The 20,310-nt window shown below is 38.7% G+C and overlaps 1 protein-coding gene across 3 annotated transcripts; it reads right to left on the bottom strand.

Annotated features, from left to right (window-relative positions):
- Nucleotides 1-1,727: 1,727 nt before the first annotated feature.
- Nucleotides 1,728-19,982, bottom strand: ZNF449 (zinc finger protein 449). Of its 3 annotated transcripts, XM_030934691.1 has the most exons (7): nucleotides 19,918-19,982; nucleotides 16,974-17,427; nucleotides 15,133-15,337; nucleotides 4,273-4,386; nucleotides 3,461-4,078; nucleotides 2,657-2,756; nucleotides 1,728-2,493 (listed from the first exon to the last, which is right to left on the bottom strand). In XM_030934691.1, exons 2-6 carry the CDS (start codon nucleotides 17,325-17,327, stop codon nucleotides 2,701-2,703), a joined length of 1,347 nt encoding a protein of 448 aa, XP_030790551.1. In that variant the 5' UTR covers nucleotides 17,328-17,427; nucleotides 19,918-19,982; the 3' UTR covers nucleotides 1,728-2,493; nucleotides 2,657-2,700. The 3 variants fall into 3 exon arrangements, with proteins under 3 accessions (XP_030790551.1, XP_030790550.1, XP_010381236.1); XM_030934690.1 differs by having other exon boundaries at nucleotides 1,728-2,756; XM_010382934.2 differs by lacking the exons at nucleotides 1,728-2,493; nucleotides 2,657-2,756 and having other exon boundaries at nucleotides 2,758-4,078.
- Nucleotides 19,983-20,310: the final 328 nt, after the last annotated feature.

Raw genomic sequence — 20,310 nt, 5'->3', positions numbered from 1 at the left:
TTTATCATTAAACTACAAAGAATGAGAATATAACATGAGGGATATTTATTGAAAGCTTACAGTGTGTAGGGCCAGAGCAAAATATATTTCATTTAATCTTCATAGTACTTTTGAGGTAGGTACTGTATTTTCCCCTTTATAATAGCTAGGAGGTAGGTACCATATTTTGCCCTTATCTTTTTGAAATGCTCAGAAGTACAATTAGGCACAGAAGTATAATTATTCATGCAATGTTCTAAATATGTTATCTGTTTCCAATAACTATTTCACGTGTTTCTTGATTCAATGCCACAAATATGTATTAATTCTTATATATAGGGCACTGTAAAAAAGAATATTAGACATTCTCTAACTTGTAAAAATCTAGTTAAGTATACTTGATATAAATGAGAGGGAGGATACAACTCATATTATGATTGCGACTAACCCTACTAGCCAAAAATGAACTGTATTAAATGCTAAAAATGATGCATAATCACAGTGCCATGGTTGCAGAGAGAAAAGCGATTCCAACTTGGGATGAGGACAGGAGTCAATTGCCATGCTTGTTGCCACTGTTCAGGGAAGAAGCTCTAAGTTGTTCAAAAAATTAATTAGTGCAAGTGAAGCAGGAAGAGCACATACATTTCTGCTTTATTAAAATATTGCATAAATACAGAGCAGTTGGGCACATCCATTCTAAGGCACTGTTCTGGTTTGAATGCAATTCCACAAGAGAGAAAAGAGAAGCCATTACATTCTGTATTTTTCATCTCTACATTCGGACTCCTCCCATATTATATGTTTATTGCTACTGGGATATCAGTTTGAGCCCCAGACTTATAGCAGCATCACACAAGGACCTGGATGACAAGAATTAAAGATACATCCTAGGTCTAGCAATTGGTATAATTGGCACTTAATTACAAACTCTCTTGCATGTTCTCCACCTGTTTCCCAACTCTTGTTTAACTAAAAATATTATAAAATCTTTATGAGCCTGATCCATGAATTACATTTCTTTACTAGCTTCCACTAAGCCTAGAACAGGACTAGGACTAGTTAGGCACATAGTAGATACCCCCAAAGTACTTATATCACTTTTGAGAACTTCAATGGAATAGAAGAGATATACTTTCCCTAACTGTAGTTCAAGGAAAGAATGACTGAGTATCTTCATAAAGGGAAAATGCTTGAATGTCCTATTTCTTGTATTTTATAACAAGGAACTAGGCTCAATGAATATTTTCATGTTTTAACAGGTTTAACTGACAATGAGAAGTCTTCCCTTGCTTTGGGAATTTGAGCTGTTACCATGATTACATGAGAACATTTATATAAGTAGCAACGTGTGTGCATGTTGTGTGTGTGTGTGTGTGTGTGTATGTATGTAATTATAAGTAAAATTCAAAGAGGTTGAGAATCATTGGGCAACTTATAAATTATCTGAATTAGTGATCCTCACCTTCTTTTTTTTTTTTTTTTTTTTTTTTTTTTGAGACGGAGTCTCGCTCTGTCACCCAGGCTGGAGTGCTGTGGCCGGATCTCAGCTCACTGCAAGCTCCGCCTCCCGGGTTCACGCCATTCTCCTGTCTCAGCCTCCCGGGTAGCTGGGACTACAGGCGCCGCCACGTCGCCCGGCTAGTTTTTTGTAGTTTTTAGTAGAGACGGGGTTTCACCGTGTTAGCCAGGATGGTCTCGATCTCCTGACCTCGTGATCCGCCCGTCTCGGCCTCCCAAAGTGCTGGGATTACAGGCTTGAGCCACCGCGCCCGGCCCTCACCTTCTTAAAATGATATGTGTATATACATATGTGTGTGTGTGTATAAATATAAGTAAAATTCAAAGAGATTGAGAATCACTAGACAACTTAAAAATTATCTGAATTAGTGACCCTCACCCCCTTAAAGTAGTATGTGTGTATATGTGTGTGTGTGTCTCTGTGTGTGTTACACAAATTCATATAGATTTTAAGAATTTTTTATAACACCCTTAAAACAACTGGAGATAACTAGGCTTGGGAGCTTAACTATACTGATAGCTATAGAAATATCTGTTTAAGGCAGTGTGTTCCAAGAGTCATTTGCAGAATATTAGTTCTGTAGCTTATTATTGGGTATATAAAAAGGTTTTGGGGTCAAATAAGTTTGGAAAACATTGAGCCAAAAGAGGTGCTTTTTCTCTCCTTTCTAGAAGACCTCTCAGAGATTCTCATATGCTGATGTGCACTATGAATCTAAGAAGGCAAAACAGCAGGAAGCAATTCCCAAATATATTTGCAGAATATCTAGCAGAACTAAGTATTCTATGACACACACATATGGAGACACTAAATTAAAGAATGGGTAAAATTTTAAAAAGCACTGAAAGACACATGATTGAATACCAAAGGAGAGTGAAATACCAAAGGAGAGCAAAAGACCCTGGTTCTTCAGTCAATCAAAATTAAATTAGATCCTGCTTGTATAATTTCAATTGCCAAATGGATTCTTCCAGACATAGGGCTTACTTATTCTGTGAACAAAATAAATTACCAGATTAATACTCTGCTTTTAGCAGCATTACCACAGACTGCTGACTAAGCAGACTAGCAAACTTTGCAAAATTCAAAAGTAAAGGTTAAAATCTTAATTTCTTTAAACATAAAAAATTTCAGTAGAAATAACCCAGTTCTTACCAGGCAAATGACATCCCCTTCATCCTTGTGTTCCTGACACATTTTTATTGTTTGACAAAATTCACTGTCTCCTTTCTTGCCACATGGGACACATCTAAAGCTTTGAATGAATATAATCATCTTTAATAATGACAGCAGAATAACTATAGTACTGCTATAATCAATACATCTGATAGACATGTTTATCCACTATATTGACCCTACCTCTAAAAGGATTGTCATAATTTATATGTTTTATGTTTACACCTATGATACAGTTGCCTTGGAACACAAAATTTTTCATTGTAATTAAAAAAAGAAGAGTTGTGCAGACAGAAGTAATCAAATCTAAGAAAATCACAAGAATAGATAAATACTCTAAAATGCATATACCTTGGAAGATGGGTTTTAAAACTAGGAAAAAAAAAAAGCAAAGAAAAAAAAAAAAAGCTATCTATCTTATAAGCTCAAACAAAAGCTTCCAAGACAAACAGCCTGCTGCAGGTTAAGATTTTTTTTGAGTTAGTGTCAATTTGTGTAGGACCTGTTTCAGCGATTCTTAAATAAGTCCTCTAAAATGAGTGACCTGGTGCATAATAAGGCCAGCTCTCTGTCTGAAGCTTTTAGAACAATGAGTACACTTGTACGGCTTCTCCCCTGTGTGGATTCTTAAATGAATAACGAGGCTTGGTCTCTGTCTAAAACTTTTCCCACAATAATTACACTTAAAAGGTCTCTCTTCAGTATGCGTTCTCTGGTGCAAAGTAAGAGCTGTCAGTCGACTAAAACTTTTCCCACAATTATGACATCTATGAGGTTTTTCACCTGTATGAGTTTTCAGATGTCTTTTAAGACTTGATCCATGACAAAAACTTTTCCCGCACTCAAGACATTTATATGTTTCTTCTTCAGAATGGGTTCTCTGGTGCCCTATAAGATGTGACCGCCGAGTGAATCGCTTTTTACATACAGTGCATTCATAGGGTCTCTCCCCTGTATGAAGTCGTTGGTGTCTATAAAGGTCTGAACTACGAAGGAATCTTTTCCCACATTCAGGGCATTTGTGAGGTTCTTCTCCTGAATGGATTCTCTGATGCCCAGTAAGTTGTGACTTCCGAGCAAAACATTTTCCACACTGAGGACATCGGTGAGGTTTCTCTCCTGGACTCTTTTTCTTATGGGGTTTGGGGTTGAGAGGTTCTTCCAAGTTGGAGTTCTCAGGTGTCTCTCCCAGAGTGGGGTTCTGCTGATCTACCAGTTTTGCTAAATCTGTCTGTAAATCCTCTGGGGGGGTTTCCCATTGATTTTCTAACTGTACATAGTCTTTTTGCAAAATGGGACCCTGGAGAGCATTCCCCTCTAAAGTTACAATAAATGGATACATGGTCTCCATTTTTTTCTGTTTTGAAGTATCTTCTTCATTTTCTATCCCGATCTCAAAACCTGAGAAAAGAAACAGAAACTGCAGATGATATTGTGTTCCATGGAGAAAAGAAGGTGAAGGAAAATGAAGAGTTATGTTAAACCAGTGGTAGGAACATAGAAATTCCTAAATAGAATTCCAAACTCTTTATCATTTATTTAGGTCAAATTTTTCTCTTTTTTTTCCCCTAGTATATCAAAGAACAATTACTTACCTATCTTGGAATCAAGTAATTGTTTCATTTCTTTAGAATCCTGTAATTCCTTCACCCACGGCTCTTCTCTATTCTCCAATGAGAAGTTCATGTCAAGTTTTGGTAATGGATATCCTGGCCAGAAGAAAGATGGGAAGCATTACAGTTTGGCTCATCAAAGGTTTTTCCAAAATTTAGGCTGATTTCTTGGACACATAGCCTCTTAGTATTTACTTCCTACTCCATTACTATTATTTCACCTAAGTCTCTTACAACAGTCTTTTCTTTAAAAGATAAGAGCAAAATGAAAATGAGGTTGTGTTCAATTCAAAGCTATTCTCTAATCTATGGAAGGTGAGTGAATAAATTGTGTGCTGAAATTAATGCACTAAATCATTTCAGCATCTATTTTGATACTAGATTTGTTTAGGTTAGAGCTAAAATATGAAGTAAATTTCATAAAGTTTTGCCATATTAATACTGGAAAACACTGCTATTGAGTGCTAAATGAAGAGAGAGAGGTGAAAGTAGTAGTTAAAGTGTTTACTGGAAAATTTTCAGTGGAGTCTTTTGAATTTAAATGAAAATTGAACTAAGTTGAACCTAGCAAAAGCAGTATTTATGTTGGTTTCAGTTAAAGTCTAAAAGTGGATTCTCTTAAAATTAGCCCAAATGACTCATACAGGTAAAAATGACTATTAGTCAAAATGACTACAAAATAGTATTTCAAAGTGTCAATCTAAGGACAGCCAGGTGAAGTTTCTAACCACTCACTCTCCCCTTGTCTGACCACCCCTCTCCTCACTGACAGCTGGTATTGCTTACATCCTCTTTTCTGAGCCCCTTCTTTTCCTCCTTTATCTCTGGTCAAGTTTAGTGGTCTTCAATGAAATGTGGGCTGTAAATTACTAATTTGATATCTAAATGTAGGCTGATGTTTAAATATTAGTATTATTAAAATGACATTAGGAATTTATTTTGACTAATGTTAATCTGAAGGAAAATTTAAATTCTAGAACATTATATTCAAGGCAGAGGAAGTGGACTAAAACACATCATTTTAGTTTTTCATGAACAAAAATTTCCTTTTCAAGATTAAGAAACAAAAGCTGAATTTCAAATAAAAGTGCTGTTTAAATTCAATATTTTGTTTTCATTTGGATTTCAAAGTTAAGAGTGAAATTACAGGATAATATGAAACAGGTCAAATAAAATTGAAGGTAATAGATCAAAAGAAAGCTGCTGTGAAGTAAAAGATGGAGTTTCAATTGAAACTTGGAATACGAGAGAATAGCAAAGGCTTAGATACAAAATACTGACTTATAATCTAAATGCATAGTAATCTGAATCCACATGACAAAGCAGCATAAGTAAAAATAAATATGTAATGAGAAAAGACAGTATAAATGAAAATTACCGCTTCTTTCTTTTGTTAAAAGATGTAAAAGGCAACTGTATAAAAATATGTATACAGTGTATCGCTGGGCATACAACATAGAGAAATGTAATATATTTCTCAATAATAGCAGAAATGAGGTGGGTAAGAGCAAAGTGTATGGGACTAAAGAAATGACTCCAGTTGGTAATTCAAATCCACAGGAACAAATGAAGAAACCAGAAATGATAAACAATGTTAATATAACAAAAGTTATAATATATATTTATTTTCCTTTCTTCTTTCAGCTTCTTAAGAGTCTTAAAATTACATAAAGCAATAATTATAACAATGTATTCTTGGGTTTAAAACATTTTTGATGTAATATATATGACAGTAATATCACAAAAAGGGGGAAAAGGGAACAGAGCTACATAGGAGAAACATTTCTATATCTCACTGGCATTAAGTTAGTATAACTCTGAAACCAATGATAAGATGTACATGGTAAATCCTAGAGCAACCACTAAAGAAACAAAAGTAGTAAAATTATTAAAGTAAAATATTACATGAGGAATATTTACTTAATGAAAAAGAAAGCAGTAAAAGAGGGATAGAGGAACAAAAAAGACTTGAGGCATATAGAAAACAGAAAGCAAAATGGCAGATATAAATCTAACCACATCAAAAATAAAATTAAATGTAAATAGATTAAATGACTTAATCAGAAAGCAGAAAAGATCTGACTGGATTGAAAAGATCCAACTATATACTGTGTATAAGAGGTATCCTTTAGATTCAAAGATACAAATAGATCAAATGTAAAGGGATGGAAAAAGATATATCATACAAGTAGCAACCACAAGACAGCCAGTCAAAATAGACATTAAAACAAACAAAAAAACTCATTACTAAGATATACAGGATCATTTTATAATGATAAAAATATTAATCCATCAGGAAGATATAACAATTATAATCATGTATGCACTTAATTTCTGAGTACTAAAATATGTAAAACAAAACCTGACAGAAATAGTACAAGAACCAGATAATTCAACAATAGTAGTTGGACACTTCAATAACTCCTTGCACTAACAGATAGAAAATCTAGGCAGAAGATCAATAATACAAGACAAAGAAAATACTATAAACCAACTAAACATAACAGAATAGAAATGAGAATCCAGCAATAAATCCATATATCTGTCCTGTGGTCAACTGATTTTGACAAGGGTTTCAAGGATATTCAATATAAAAAGAATAGCCTTTTCAACAAATCATGTTGAGACACCTGGATGTCTCCATGGGAAAAAAAAATATTATTTGGACCTCTACTTTGCACCCTATTAAAAATTAATGAAAAATAGATCAAAGTCTTAGATGTAAGAGCTAAAATCATAAAACTGTTAGATGAAAACACAGGGGAAAATTTTTGTAACCTTGGATTAGGCAATGATTTCTTAAATAAGACATCAAAAGGGCAAACAACAAAAGAAAAAACAATTACATTTGACTTCATCAAAATTAAAAAAATCTTTTGGGTTACAAAGAACACTATCAAGAAAGTGAAAAGATGGCCTACAGAATGGGAGAAAATATTGGCAAATCATATGTCTAATAAGGGACTTTTATCTAGAATACACGGTTGACCATTGAACAACATGGGTTTGAACTACACAAATACACTTATAGGCAGATTTTCTTCCACCTCTGTCACCCCTGAGACAGCAAGACTAAACTCTCCTCTATTTTGTTGATCTACATGTCTATTCTTATGGAAGTACCACACTGTCTTAGTTCATTTGTGTTGCTATAAAGACCTTTATAATGATCCACTTCCACTTATTGGATAGTAAATATATTCTCTGCCTTATGATTTTCTTAATAACATTTTCTTTTCTCTAGCTTATTGATTGTAAGAATACAGTAAATAACATATGAAATACGTGTTAATTGACCACTGATGTTATCAGTAAGGCTTCCAGTCAAACAGTAGGCTATTAGTAGTTACATGTGGGGGAAACAAAAGTTATGTATATGGATTTCCAGCTGCACAGTAGGTCAGCACCCTTAACCCCCACATTGCTCAAGGGTCACCTGTATAAAGAACACATACAATTCAATAATAAAAAGACAAATAATTCAATTAAAAATGGGCAAGGGAACTAAATAGATCTATGAAAATATACAAATGACCAATGAGCACATGAACGCATGTTCAGCATCGTTACTCTTCAAAGAAAGAAGAGTATCAAATCCACAATCAAAACCACAATGAGTCACTATTTCATACCCATAGGATGGCTAGAATAAAAATGTCAAATAATAATAATAAACGTCGCCCAGGATGTGAAGAAATAAGAGTGCTTGTACACTGCTGGTGGGAATGTAAAACAGTGCAGCCAGTTTGTAAAAGTCGAGAAGTTCCTGAGAAGTTTAAACATAGAGTTACCATATGACCTAGCAATTGTGCTCCCAGGTATATACCCAAGAAAAATGAAAACATGTATAAATACAAAATGTCATACTCAAATTTTTATAGCAGCATAATTCATAATAGCCAAACTATAGAAACAATCTAAACATTCATCAGCTGTTGAATGAATAAACAAAATGTGGTATAACGTCACAATGGACTATTCAACCATAAATAGGAATAAAGTACTGATACATGTTACAACAAAGTTGATCCTTGAAAATATGTTCAGTGAAAGAAGTTGGTCATAAAAGACCACATATTGTATGATTCCATTAATACGAAATATCCAGAATAGGCAAATCTACAGGGACAGAAAGTAAATTAGTGGTTGCTTTGGAGTGGGAGAGATGGGGGCCAAGAGGTGATAGCTAAAGGGTACAGGTTCTTGTTGAGGTGATGAAAATATTCTAAAATTGACTGTGGTGACAGTTGTACATATTGTGACTATACCAAAAAACATTAAATTGTACACTTCAAAGGGGTGACAATGTATGGTATGTGAATTATATATAATGCTATTTAAAAAAGATGTAAATGTAGAAAAAAACATTTAAATATTGACATCATTAAATGATATTAACAGATTAGTTTGGCTAACATTAATCTGAAGTAAAATTTAGATTTCAGTACACTATATCAAATCCTAGGAAGTAGTGTAAAATACTTTATTTTATATTTTCACAGGGAAAAAAACAATAGATTTTAGATTAAGAAATATAAAATACACTTCCAATAAAATGTTTCATAAACTCACTATTTTGTTAACAATGCTTGGATTTAAACCCAGGAGTGGGATAATTGAATGATGTGGTGGAACAGGCCCCCCCACAAAAAATAGAAATTATACATTTAAAAAAATAAGAGTAGAATTGGATTGTTTGTAACACAAAGGATAAATACTTGAGGAGATAGATACCCCATTTACCATGATGTGATTATTATGCAATGCATGCAATGTATTAAAACATCTCACATACCTCATAAATACATACACCTAGTATGTACCCACACAAATTAAAAAAAAAATTTTTTTAAGTTAGTGGAAAAAAGAAACTGGAGTTCATTGATTAAAGCTGCCATCAAGTAGAAGTGAGAAGGAATTGAAACTGGGGAGAGCAGCAAGTAGCAAAGGCTTAGGATGGTAGAAGCGTGAAGGCCCAGGAGATTTCAATATGAAAGCCAGAAAAACAGTTTTGGGAATGACAGGAATTGTTCATATGGCTATTCTCATCTTACAGAGCACAAACTTGAAACTCTTAAGGTTACAGATTTCATCAAATATCACTTCAAAACCAGGCCCAGACACCTGCTCCTTAGGTAAAAGAAGCTCTATGACCTAGTTGAAGGACTAAATGTAACCCTGGAAGCAGAATCTGGTACCCATGAGATCTAAGGGCAGCTGTGTCTCATGGGCCTCCCATATTGGCCTTCAAGTCTAGCTGCTACTTTCTGCACAGCACCAAATTACAGAGATTTGAGTACTTTTGCTTTGGTTCCTTGTCCCCAGCATCATACTCCTGGTGCCAGCTTTCAAAAAGCTTGGCCCCAAATTGGGTGCATCAGGAGTCTCCACACCTTGGATGTGAAAACATGGTGCTCAAACTTGAGCTTCTTCATGGATGTCAACCTAAAGCACTTCTTATATGTGTAGCACACCCCACCCCAACCCTGTTGTCCTGAGTAATATTCAGATACTTCCGGACACTATTACCAGTTTATTTGCATTTCTCAACCTTATTTTCACAGTCCAAGTCAGCTAAAACCAATTCCCATTCACTTTTGACCCATGTCTCACCTTTTAGATATCAGTTCCCATCCTCTACTCTTACATATTGAATAAAATACCACCACGAATGCTGAATAAAACTGACGCTTACTGAAAGCGTTTCCACAGATATATTTGCGCTACTCTGCTGGCCAACATAGCGAGAACAGCTATGGCTCTTACATAGCAAAGATAAGTGAAGACGAGCAGAATTTGGCATTCCTATATATTGTGGTGGGAGGATAAACTGGTACAATAATTTCAGAAGGCAATTTGACAATATCTATTAAAGTTTTAAATGCCCATTAATCAATCAATCCCGATTCTAGAAATTTATCATATCAATACCTGCATATATTGTATTCTCCAAATGTTTTCTAGTTTGGCTCCATGGCTTCTGGGTCAAAGTTGAGTGGCAATAAAAAAGCAGGCATTAATGACTACTTCTGTCAGGGGGCTCTTCTCTTTACCCTCAATGTAAGCTATCTGTAAAGTACTATTATTGGATGAGTGGTTTTACAGTAATAGAAGAAATATTAACTGCTGGTCAGTAAAAAGAGAAGGGCCCTACACTTCACTTCTATGAGCCTCCCTTTTTTTTTAGCTCCCACAGGAATGAGAAACACAAAGAAATGATAAATGTTTAAGGTGATAGATATGCTAATTATCCTCATTTGATCATTACACATTGTACACACATATCAAAATATCACTCTGTATCCCATAAATAGGTACAATTATTACATGTCAATTGAAAATAAAAGGAAAGGTTGGGTGCGGTGGCTCATGCCTATAATCCCAGCACTTTGGGAGGCCGTGGTCAGGAGATTGAGACCATCCTGGCTAACACGGTGAAACTCTACTAAATATACAAAAAATTAGCCGGGCGAGGTGGCGGGCGCTTGTAGTCCCAGCTACTCAGGAGGCTGAGGCAGGAGAATGGCGTGAACCCGGGAGGCAGAGCTTGCAGTGAGCAGAGATCGCACCACTGCACTCCAGCCTGGGCGACAGAGCGAGACTCCATCTGAAAAAATAAATAAATGGAAAAAAAGGAGGGCCCTACAGATAGAAACCAAAGCCTGTTACCTTAAATTTAATCATGTCTCCTGGTTTTGAGACCGTGGTCTAGAACATTAGTTTTCCAATGACAATAATATATTGTCCAGGATGTTAAACTCATCCTCTGGCTATAATTAAGAGATCCATGATAGATATATTATATTTGACCAAATTAAGTGAAGAAATTTTACTTAGGAAAAGTTAACTGAAGAAAAAAAAGGAAATCAGTTTTTGATTTTTTTTTTTTTTAAGTAAAAGGCTATTAAGTCCAGGCATGGTTGATTTAAAATCAAAGACATTGTGTCATCCTCCTTGCTTTCTCTTGGATCTTTTGCTCTGGAGGAAGCCTGCTGCCCCATCATAAGGATACTTAGGTAACCTATGGAGAAATTCCTTTGGCAAGGAATTGAGGCATCCTGCCAGTCCCTGCTGACATCTTCACAACTACAAGAGAGACTCTGAGCCATAAACATCTAGTAGACCACTCCTGAATTCCTCTCAAAAACAGTAACATGATAAATACTTTTTCCTTTAAGCTGCTAAGTTTTGAGGATAATTAATTACCCTTCAATAGCTATCCAATGCAAAGAGGGAAAAGCAATTGGAGATTAACAAAGAAGGTGCTTCACTGAATGTTCCCCTCATCCTATACTCAGGCAATGGTTTCATTAAGCCCCATTAGCAAAGACTGTCTCATAAGAGCTTCACTACACCAAGAAATGTCATTACTATAGTTAGGGGTTAGATATTAGCTTATGGTAAATTTTTTGGTATAGTAGAATAATCTGAGGAAGTTTAAGTTATAAGAATCTTCTGATGCTTTCTAGACAGCATTTGTTTGTCCTGTATTTTACTTTAAATTTTCATCTCTCATATCCTTCATCACCAAAAAGATGTGATCTTTTACATTTCACAGACATTCCAAATGAAACCTCATCAATTGAAATGAAAAACCCAAGGCTTTGACAACTCAAAATGCAATCCAGTTTTGGTGTACAAATTTTGAACTCCATGTTTTCAAAGATAAGCATGATATATTTTATGTTTTTAGGACCAGCGTCTCCTTGCCGCTTTTCTTTCTGATTGCAGACATTCTAATATTATTGCTTATCTCTGGCATCAAAGTGTCCAATATGAATTCAAATAAGGGATTTTGTTTTAAAGTTTATGTCTTCCTTAGATCACTTTATATTGTTCACTTAAGTTCTCTTTTAGTTTGCAATGAATGTGTATATGTGTTTTCAGTTATATTACATGAAAAAAATATATATGTACAATTCACATATACTCAACAACCTAATTTTTTGCTGATAGGAAATAGGTTCCAAATGTTAATATAAAATCAACTGACTTCTTCCATTACTTTTGAATTTCTTCTCCACTCAGCTGGCATCTTGTACTTTCCATTCAGTTTACAATAGAATGTATTTCATGTGATACATCAAATATACTTTCGTTTAAAGTAAAGGTTTAAGTAACCTTTAAATAATAGAATAAGCCTTGCAACATTTTCCAAAGCATAATATATCACTTTAAACGGTGATAAGAAAAGGATAATTTCCTGTCCTCCAAATTTGTAATTTTTATCTTTTAATTATATCTATCCTTTGTTAAATATACTAGATTTCCATGTGCTTTAGAGAGCAAAATATAAACACCAGATAAATATTGCTACTATGTGATATCTGTACCTGCAATGTTGACAAAAGGAGTGAATTAACATGGGGAATCAGAATGCAAATGCAGAAAGAGTTATACTTCAAATATTACTAGCTAAGTTTTACTACTTGTTCCAGGCACATACATATAAACACAGACTTTTTTTTAGAATTCCTAAATAGACTATGAAATGTAGATGATGTAAAGACTGGAACATAAATGGCAATATTACATAGTTCTGCTTTGACCACAATATGTATACTTGTAAAGTTTCCCTCTTTTGTCACTTTTATTTAAAAATATGCTGGAGACCCACAAGCACCTCATACTCTATATGTTCAAATCTAAACTCAACTTGACCCACCGAGTCTGATCTTCCTCTTTTGTTTGTCATGTCAGTGAATAATATTACTATCTACCCAGTTGAATGGCCAGAAACTTGGATTCCATCCTTAATCCCTTCTTCTCCATCACCCTGACACCCAGTCAATCACTAAGCTCTGTTATTTCACACCTGTTAAATATCTTTTGAACTATATTTTCACTCCATCATCACTAACATGCCCTTGCTTTAGAACCACATCCTCTCACCTGAATGATGGCAACAACCTCCCAAATGGGGTCCCTGCTTTCAGTGGTATGTACCCATTCCTACTATAGCCAGAATAATCTCCTAAAATGCAAATTTGTGTGTATTGCTCTGGTATTGGAGAACCTCAAAATGGTTCCCCACTTCCCTGATAATCAAGTGTGACTTCTCCATGAGGCTTCAAGTTCTTCATGACCTAGGACCTTGCTTCTCTCTCCAGCCTCTTCTATTGCCACTCCTGTCCCACTGCTCTTCTATGTCCCTTGCACTGCAGCAGGAGGTCTTCTCTCTCCCTTCAGGACTTTGCACATGCTGTTGCTTTTGATCCCAGCCCTCTCTGCTTCCCATGTACACCACTCCACAGGCTCACTTTGATCCATCCTGTAGGTTTTAACCCAGATCCGCCTTCCTCCAGACTTCCCTCTCAGCCAAAAGTTAGTTAGGTGGCCCTTCTCCATGCTCCCAGGCATTCTATTCCTCCCAACACAAAATTTACTGTCCGATTCCTGTCACATACAGGACAAAAAGTCCTACTGACATATCTGAATTGTCCACTGAACTGTAATCTCCAGGATGACCAGAGCTGCTTTTCTGCCTTGTATGCTACTGAATCGCCAGGGTCTGGTATGGTGTCTGGCTCCTCAAAGGTGCTTGTAGACAGCAGTCAAATGACTAAATGATATTAATATGATGTGGAAAGGGATATGGTTACTAATCCTGGGTCCTGAGCTAGCTATGGATGGATCAGACATTTACATTTTATAACTTGGACAGTTCTTATTTTCATTTCTTATGTGTCTTCTGTGACCTCAGTATTTAACAGTCTCTTGAACATGCCACTATGTTGAAACAGTGCCTGGAGGAGTCAGGGGAGAGGATTCTGGCTACACTTGGGCCAAAGCTTTAATGTGAGGGGTAGAAGAGGTACAGGGAACACTAGGTAAGAAAATCCCAAAGGAGAAGCTGGGTGCAGTGGCTCATGCCTGTAATCCCAGCACTTTGAGAGGCTGAGGCAGGTGGATCACCTGAGGTCAGGAGTTCAAGACCTGCCTGGCCAACATGGTGAAACCCTGTCTCTACTAAAAATACAAAATTAGCTGGGTGTGGTAGTGCATGCCTGTGATCCCAGCTACTTGAGAGGCTGAGGCAGAAAAATCGCTTGAACCTGGGAGGTGGAGGTTGTAGTGAGCCAAGATTGCGCCACTGCACTCTAGCCTGGGCAACAGAGCAGGACTCCGTCTCAAAAAAAAAAAAAAAAAAAAAATAGAAAACCCCATGGGGAATAAAATATAGGAGCAACTGGACTATGTGATCCTGCTGCCTTTCTCCACTTGGACTTTCTCCTTCTAGAACTAACCCCTGTTGTGTCTAGGTCAGTGATTCTCAAACTTCAGTGTGTGTAGCACTCACCTACAGAGCTTGCTAAACATATACCCCTGGTGTTCATGCTGCGAATAGTCTGCTTACTACAGTTTGAAAAACACTGTAATAGGTACTGATTTAATGAGGTAGATATTTCCTTTAGACTGTGGTAAGCAGTTGATCTTACAGGATCTAATGAGACTATATTACTAAAGTATTAAGTTTGAATAAGGCTCTGATGCCATGAAAGCAACCGAGGCCCTAGGGGTGGACGACATCACAGTTCCTGTTGATTAAAATTGGGCTGAGAAGTGAGTCCTTATCCAGAATCCAAACTCCCATAGTTTTCCTGTGTAACATTCTTGATCAAAAGACTCCTTAACAGGGTCATTAGCTTAAAGGGTTCCTAATCCCAGGGTTCTATCCAAAGTACTCTGTTCCCTACTATTCCCAGAGAGATTTTTTTCCTCTTCTTTATCTGAGTGGTCCGTTTCCATTGGGTAATTGGTGTTTGTAGCCCAACCCCAACCCTTGAGAATTCCTGAACTCTCAAAACAGAAACAAAAGAAAGGAGAGAACCCTTGTCTTACCAGGGTCTAGAAAGGGCTGACATTCTCCAGTAGCACCATAGTTCAGCTCCTGTGGCCCTGCCTGTGGGATCCACGCCTCTGCTACTGGGGCCTCCTGGGCAGGTCCCATTACCTGGAGTGCAGGTGACTCTAGGTGCATGGTTGGTGGTATGTGTGCTGTTCCCACTGGTGCCAGTTCTTCCAAGAGCATGTCATGCATATCAACCTGGGGGAAATGCCAGAACCATCACTCTCAAGTCTAGACCAACAGTGCCCAGTAGAATTGTATGAGAATCATGCATGTAATTTTAAATTTTCTAGTGGCCATATGAATAAATTTTTTAAAAAGTTAAGGCCAATCTTAATAGTACGTATTACTTAATCCAATGCAAACAATCAGGATTTCAACATGTAATCAATATGAACAATTATTAGTGAGATATTTCACCTACTTTTTTCATACCAAGTCTTCTGCATGTGGTGTGTATTTCATACTTACAGCAGATCTCAATTTGCATTGGCCATATTTCAAGGGCTCAAGAGCTGTACATGACTAGTAGTGACTGTATTCAGCAGCAAATGTCTAGACCACATGAAGATAAAATCTTATATAGTAAACAAAACCAAGGAGACAGAGAAAGGAAGGGCAACCACCAACCCAAGTACCCTAGGGAGACAGAAAACTTCAGAAGACTCCTGTTCAGGAGCCCTGAAGCTAACAGCTCCTGCAGAGAACCCCCATAGACAAGATTGGAGTATCCCTGATGCCCATCTGGAAGCTCCTGCTCCCTTTTCCCAAAGATACTGCACTCTCTCAGTCATGGCACTTCTGAAAAGAGGCTTTACACAGTCATTCTGAATGGCAGACAGTGCCACTGTCCCCATGGGGAGTTTTGGATATGCTGACAGGTGGTGGCTATCAGAATTTAATGGAACATAATTTACAATGCAGAACTGTTCCAGGTCCCTACCAAGTGTGGAATGTCCCACTCAAACATTCATGTGAGTAAAAAGAATCTGTCAAGAACCCCACCCTATTGGTCAAATAAGTACAATTGTTTTGTGTTTTTTTGCATAGTTTCAGCACAAATGAAATTTTCTAGGAATGCACTAATGTGAAAAGCAAAGACTACACTGCTTATTGTTCAGATTTACCAAGAGTCATATGCCATTTTGGAAAATCACATGACGAGCAGGAAAACTGTTCATAGTACTTGAGCTTTATCAGTCTGAATTTCTGGCTGTCCCATTCACAATGATTGTAAGCATAGATGCAAGCATCTGACAACTTCATGACGTTCAGTCAGGCCTCAGCATGTATATGTACAAATCTCTATCAATTTATAACAAACTATGTTTCTTTTCCTTTATATTCCTTCTAGACTTGACTCAGGGTTGGCAAACTTTATAAAGAGCCAAATAGTAAACATTTTAGGCACTGTGGGGCACATTCACTGTCAATTCTTCTCCTTTTTCCTCTTTTTTTCAATGACCTTTCAACAAGATAAAAACCATTACATACAGAGTACAGATAAACAGGCTATGGCCAGAATTGGCCTTCAGGCCATGGAGCAATTTACTGATGCTTTGGGTTGACGTATGTGAGTAGCTTATGCTGTCTATCAATTTCATTTGTGCATAGGAAAGTGGACATTACAAACTATTTGTTATAGAAGGGAAAGAGTCTGATAGAGTTAAAAGCACTGACTCATTTGCTGAGTTCAGCAGAAGAGAAAAAGGAAAAGAACTCTGGAGAAATCTTGAGGCTGGGGAATGACACAGAGACAAATGTGTGGTCTAGTCCCAGCTGCCGCAACTACTTCCTTTGGACCAGTCACAAAGATCCCACATTCTTTTCTTACCTGCTGCTCTGGTATCTCAAGTTCTCTCTGCAAGTCTTCTATCAGTGACACAACTCTTTCTCTATTCTCTGGGCAGTGCTCCCTCACCCAGGTCTCTATCTCTGTGGGCAGGATAGTTAGGAATTGCTCCAACACTAGCAGCTCCAGGATTTGTTCCTTAGAGCGCATCTTTGGCTTCAGCCATTGACAGCAAAGCTCCCAGAGCTTGTTAAATGCTTCATGAGGCCCAGCTGCTTCTCTGTACTGGAACTGCCTGAAGCGCTGACGGAAAACTTCACAGTCAGTATCATACTCTTGAAACACAGAGCCTTGATTCAAGGACGCCTGGATTGCACAACCCAGGGCCACAGCCATCGCACCCTTCCAGCAGTTTACAGTTTACCTGGAGCCTCACTTCTCAGATTCCAACTCGTTTCTCTCTGAAATCCTTGGGGTGGGAGGGAGCCACCTACAGCTAAGGACAGAAAAAAATGAGAAAGGAGAAACAGGAATGGTCACAAGAGGGCTTACTTACTTCCGTTAACTTCTTTTTTTACCAAAGAACCTCTGTTAACTTCTTTCTTACCAAAGACCTAAAGCAGTTCATTATTTTTCTCTTGGTTTTGAGAATCTGATGACAGCTTCAGACTCACTTCCTAGAAAAATACATATACACGTCCTATTCTGCATCTAGTTTGAAAAGTTTATAAAATCTCAAAGCCTCTAGAATTGTGCTTGCTGTCAAATATGGTAGCCAACAGCCCCATGTGACACTTTTAAGTTTAGTCAAAAATTTAGCTTCTCAGTGATATTAGCTAAATTTCAAATGCTTAATAGACTTCACTGCAAAAAGGTCTATTGGACAGCTCTGCTCTAGAATTCCATGGTCCCAGGCTAAGGACCCTGAATTTATTAATAAATGAACCCTTATAGATCTCTTCGCATTTAACCTATTCCCAGTTTAATTCCAATTGTCATGTGTTTCTGAATATATGTAGATCTCAAAAGAAATGGAGAAGGAATACTAACAATACTTCCATAAAACTTTGAAAGTCCATCTAGCTTTAAGTACCCTCTAATGGCCTTGGATCAAAGTGAACTTAGGTAGAGCCATGGTTTGCAAAGGCAGCAAATTGTCCATCTCTCATTCTTGCCCTTACCGAGTCTGCGTAATTCCCCCAGTAACCCCATGCCTTTCCTTCCCCACTCCTCTCCACCACAGCATTCCAAGAGGATTTCCTATGTGAAAAATACACTGCAATAAGGGAGGCCATTAGGAACTTGCTATGCATTCCTTTTTTTTTTTTTTTTTTTTTGAGACAGAGTCTGGCTCTGTCGCCCAGGCTGGAGTGCAGTGGCCGGATCTCAGCTCACTGCAAACTCCGCCTCCCGGGTTTACGCCATTCTCCTGCCTCAGCCTCCCAAGTAGCTGGGACTACAGGCGCCCGCCTCGTCGCCCGGCTAGTTTTTTGTATTCTTTAGTAGAGACGGGGTTTCACCATATTAGCCAGGGTGGTCTCGATCTCCTGACCTTGTGATCCGCCCGTCTCGGCCTCCCAAAGTGCTGGGATTACAGGCTTGAGCCACCGCGCCCGGCCTGCTATGCATTCTTAACAAGGGATATTGAGTTCATGCTATGTGCCAGGTACTGTTCTAAGCATTCCACATATACTAGTCAATTAACCCTCACCCAAGGTTAGGAGCTGGGTACTAGTATCATCCCCTGGACACAGATGAGGGAATTGAGGTTTGAGGCTTAGGGGGATTGAAAAACTTGTCTAAGGTCACATGGTAAATGCCAGAGGGAAATGGTGATTATGTCAAAATCTATATTCTCCAGCAATCAAAAGGTCTAAATGTTCTTGGTGTAGACTTTGAGGTCACAGAGACAGTCATATACATGTTTCTACACGTCTCAAGACCTGTATCTGCCCATGTGCCATGGTTCCTCTCTCTCCGCATGTGCTGAGACAGCTGCTGTAGTTGTTCTCTTCTCTGGAGGGGATTCAAGGGGAAAAAAAATACTCATGACTCTCTTCCTACCCAGTCAACCCAAATCAGCACTCTGTCCTTGTATCCTCCTTTAACATGATAGTAGCTTGACTTTAGGAGATCGATTTAGGTATGATAACCTGCTAGCTGTGTGACCCTGATACCCAGTGCCTCTGTTTGTAACAGAAGATAATCATAGCATCTACTTTATAAAATGTTCTGCGTGGATCCAATTGCATGGGAGGCGAATAGCAGCATGCCCAGCACAGAGGAAGCACTCAATTAAAGTTTATTGCTTGTCAGGAGTCATTCCTAGGGGGCCTCTATTTCCCAGAGTCTAGGCACCTAACCGTTGCTGGAGGGCATCCAGGAACTGTGCTGTTTTTGGCTCTGGACCCATCCGTTAATCTGCTCCAGCCTCACAGCTGGCCAGCCCTTCCCTGACTGACCCAAAACCATCCACCACGTCTACCAGGGAATGGACCCTTCGGGTTTCCTTTGATGGACCCTTCCCAGAGAAACGTTCATTTCACTATGAGATCAGTGATTTCTCTCCAAATCCTCTCGTAGAGAATCCACCCTCATGGGGCCTATAAGAAAAGCGATGTGTGTAGAGAGCACTCGAGGAACGGCAAGAGTGACACGTCCCTAAAAAGTCTAAAAGCTGGTTCAAAATCGGATGCTAGTGTCTCGGGCGCGGCCCCTGTTCACTCTTGGGTGACGAGGTCCCGCCACCTGAAGGGGAGCTCCCAGCCCAGAAGGACTCCCGGGAAGGCCCGGCCGGGTCGCAGGGAGTGGCGGTGGGGACCCTGGCCGGATAGGGGCCCGCCGCCCACCACTCCTTCCGGCGCCCGCCGTCCGGGGCACAGCTGGAATCACCCAGTTGGCATGGCCCCGGCTAGGGAAAGGAGCCCCGCTACCCGCGCCCGCGCCCCAGGGAACGGCCACGCCCTCTGGCCGCTCGGGGACTCACCGCCTCAGCGCCCACGGTTCTCCCAAGCTCACCGGTAACTGCCCAGGGCGCAGGCGCAGGGCTGCGCTGCGGACTACATCTCCCGACAGGCCACACGCCGCCCGCCGCGCTGTGCGCCCACAGGGATGCTGACGTGGGAGGGGCTGGGACTCTTCCTGGCTTCGACCAGCCTCAAGCTGTTTTGGAAGGGCTCCCGTTTCCTGTTTAAGCGCTTCTTAGTCCGAGGGTGTTGGGTGGGGTGAACCCCGGGTCGTGATCCAAATGAGCGCTTCTGCTCCTTGAGCCTTGGAGTAACTGTAGCGGGTGGGGACCACCTTTAAATCTGTTATGACACGGTCAGTGATTCTTAAACCTGGCTGTGTGGGGAGAATTTGTAGGGAGAGCTTGTTAAAA

Source organism: Rhinopithecus roxellana, chromosome 7, assembly GCF_007565055.1.
Source record: "Rhinopithecus roxellana isolate Shanxi Qingling chromosome 7, ASM756505v1, whole genome shotgun sequence".
NCBI lineage: Eukaryota > Metazoa > Chordata > Mammalia > Primates > Cercopithecidae > Rhinopithecus > Rhinopithecus roxellana.
Note: the sequence above shows the minus strand (reverse complement) of the source record. Positions and strands in the feature narration are given on the sequence as shown.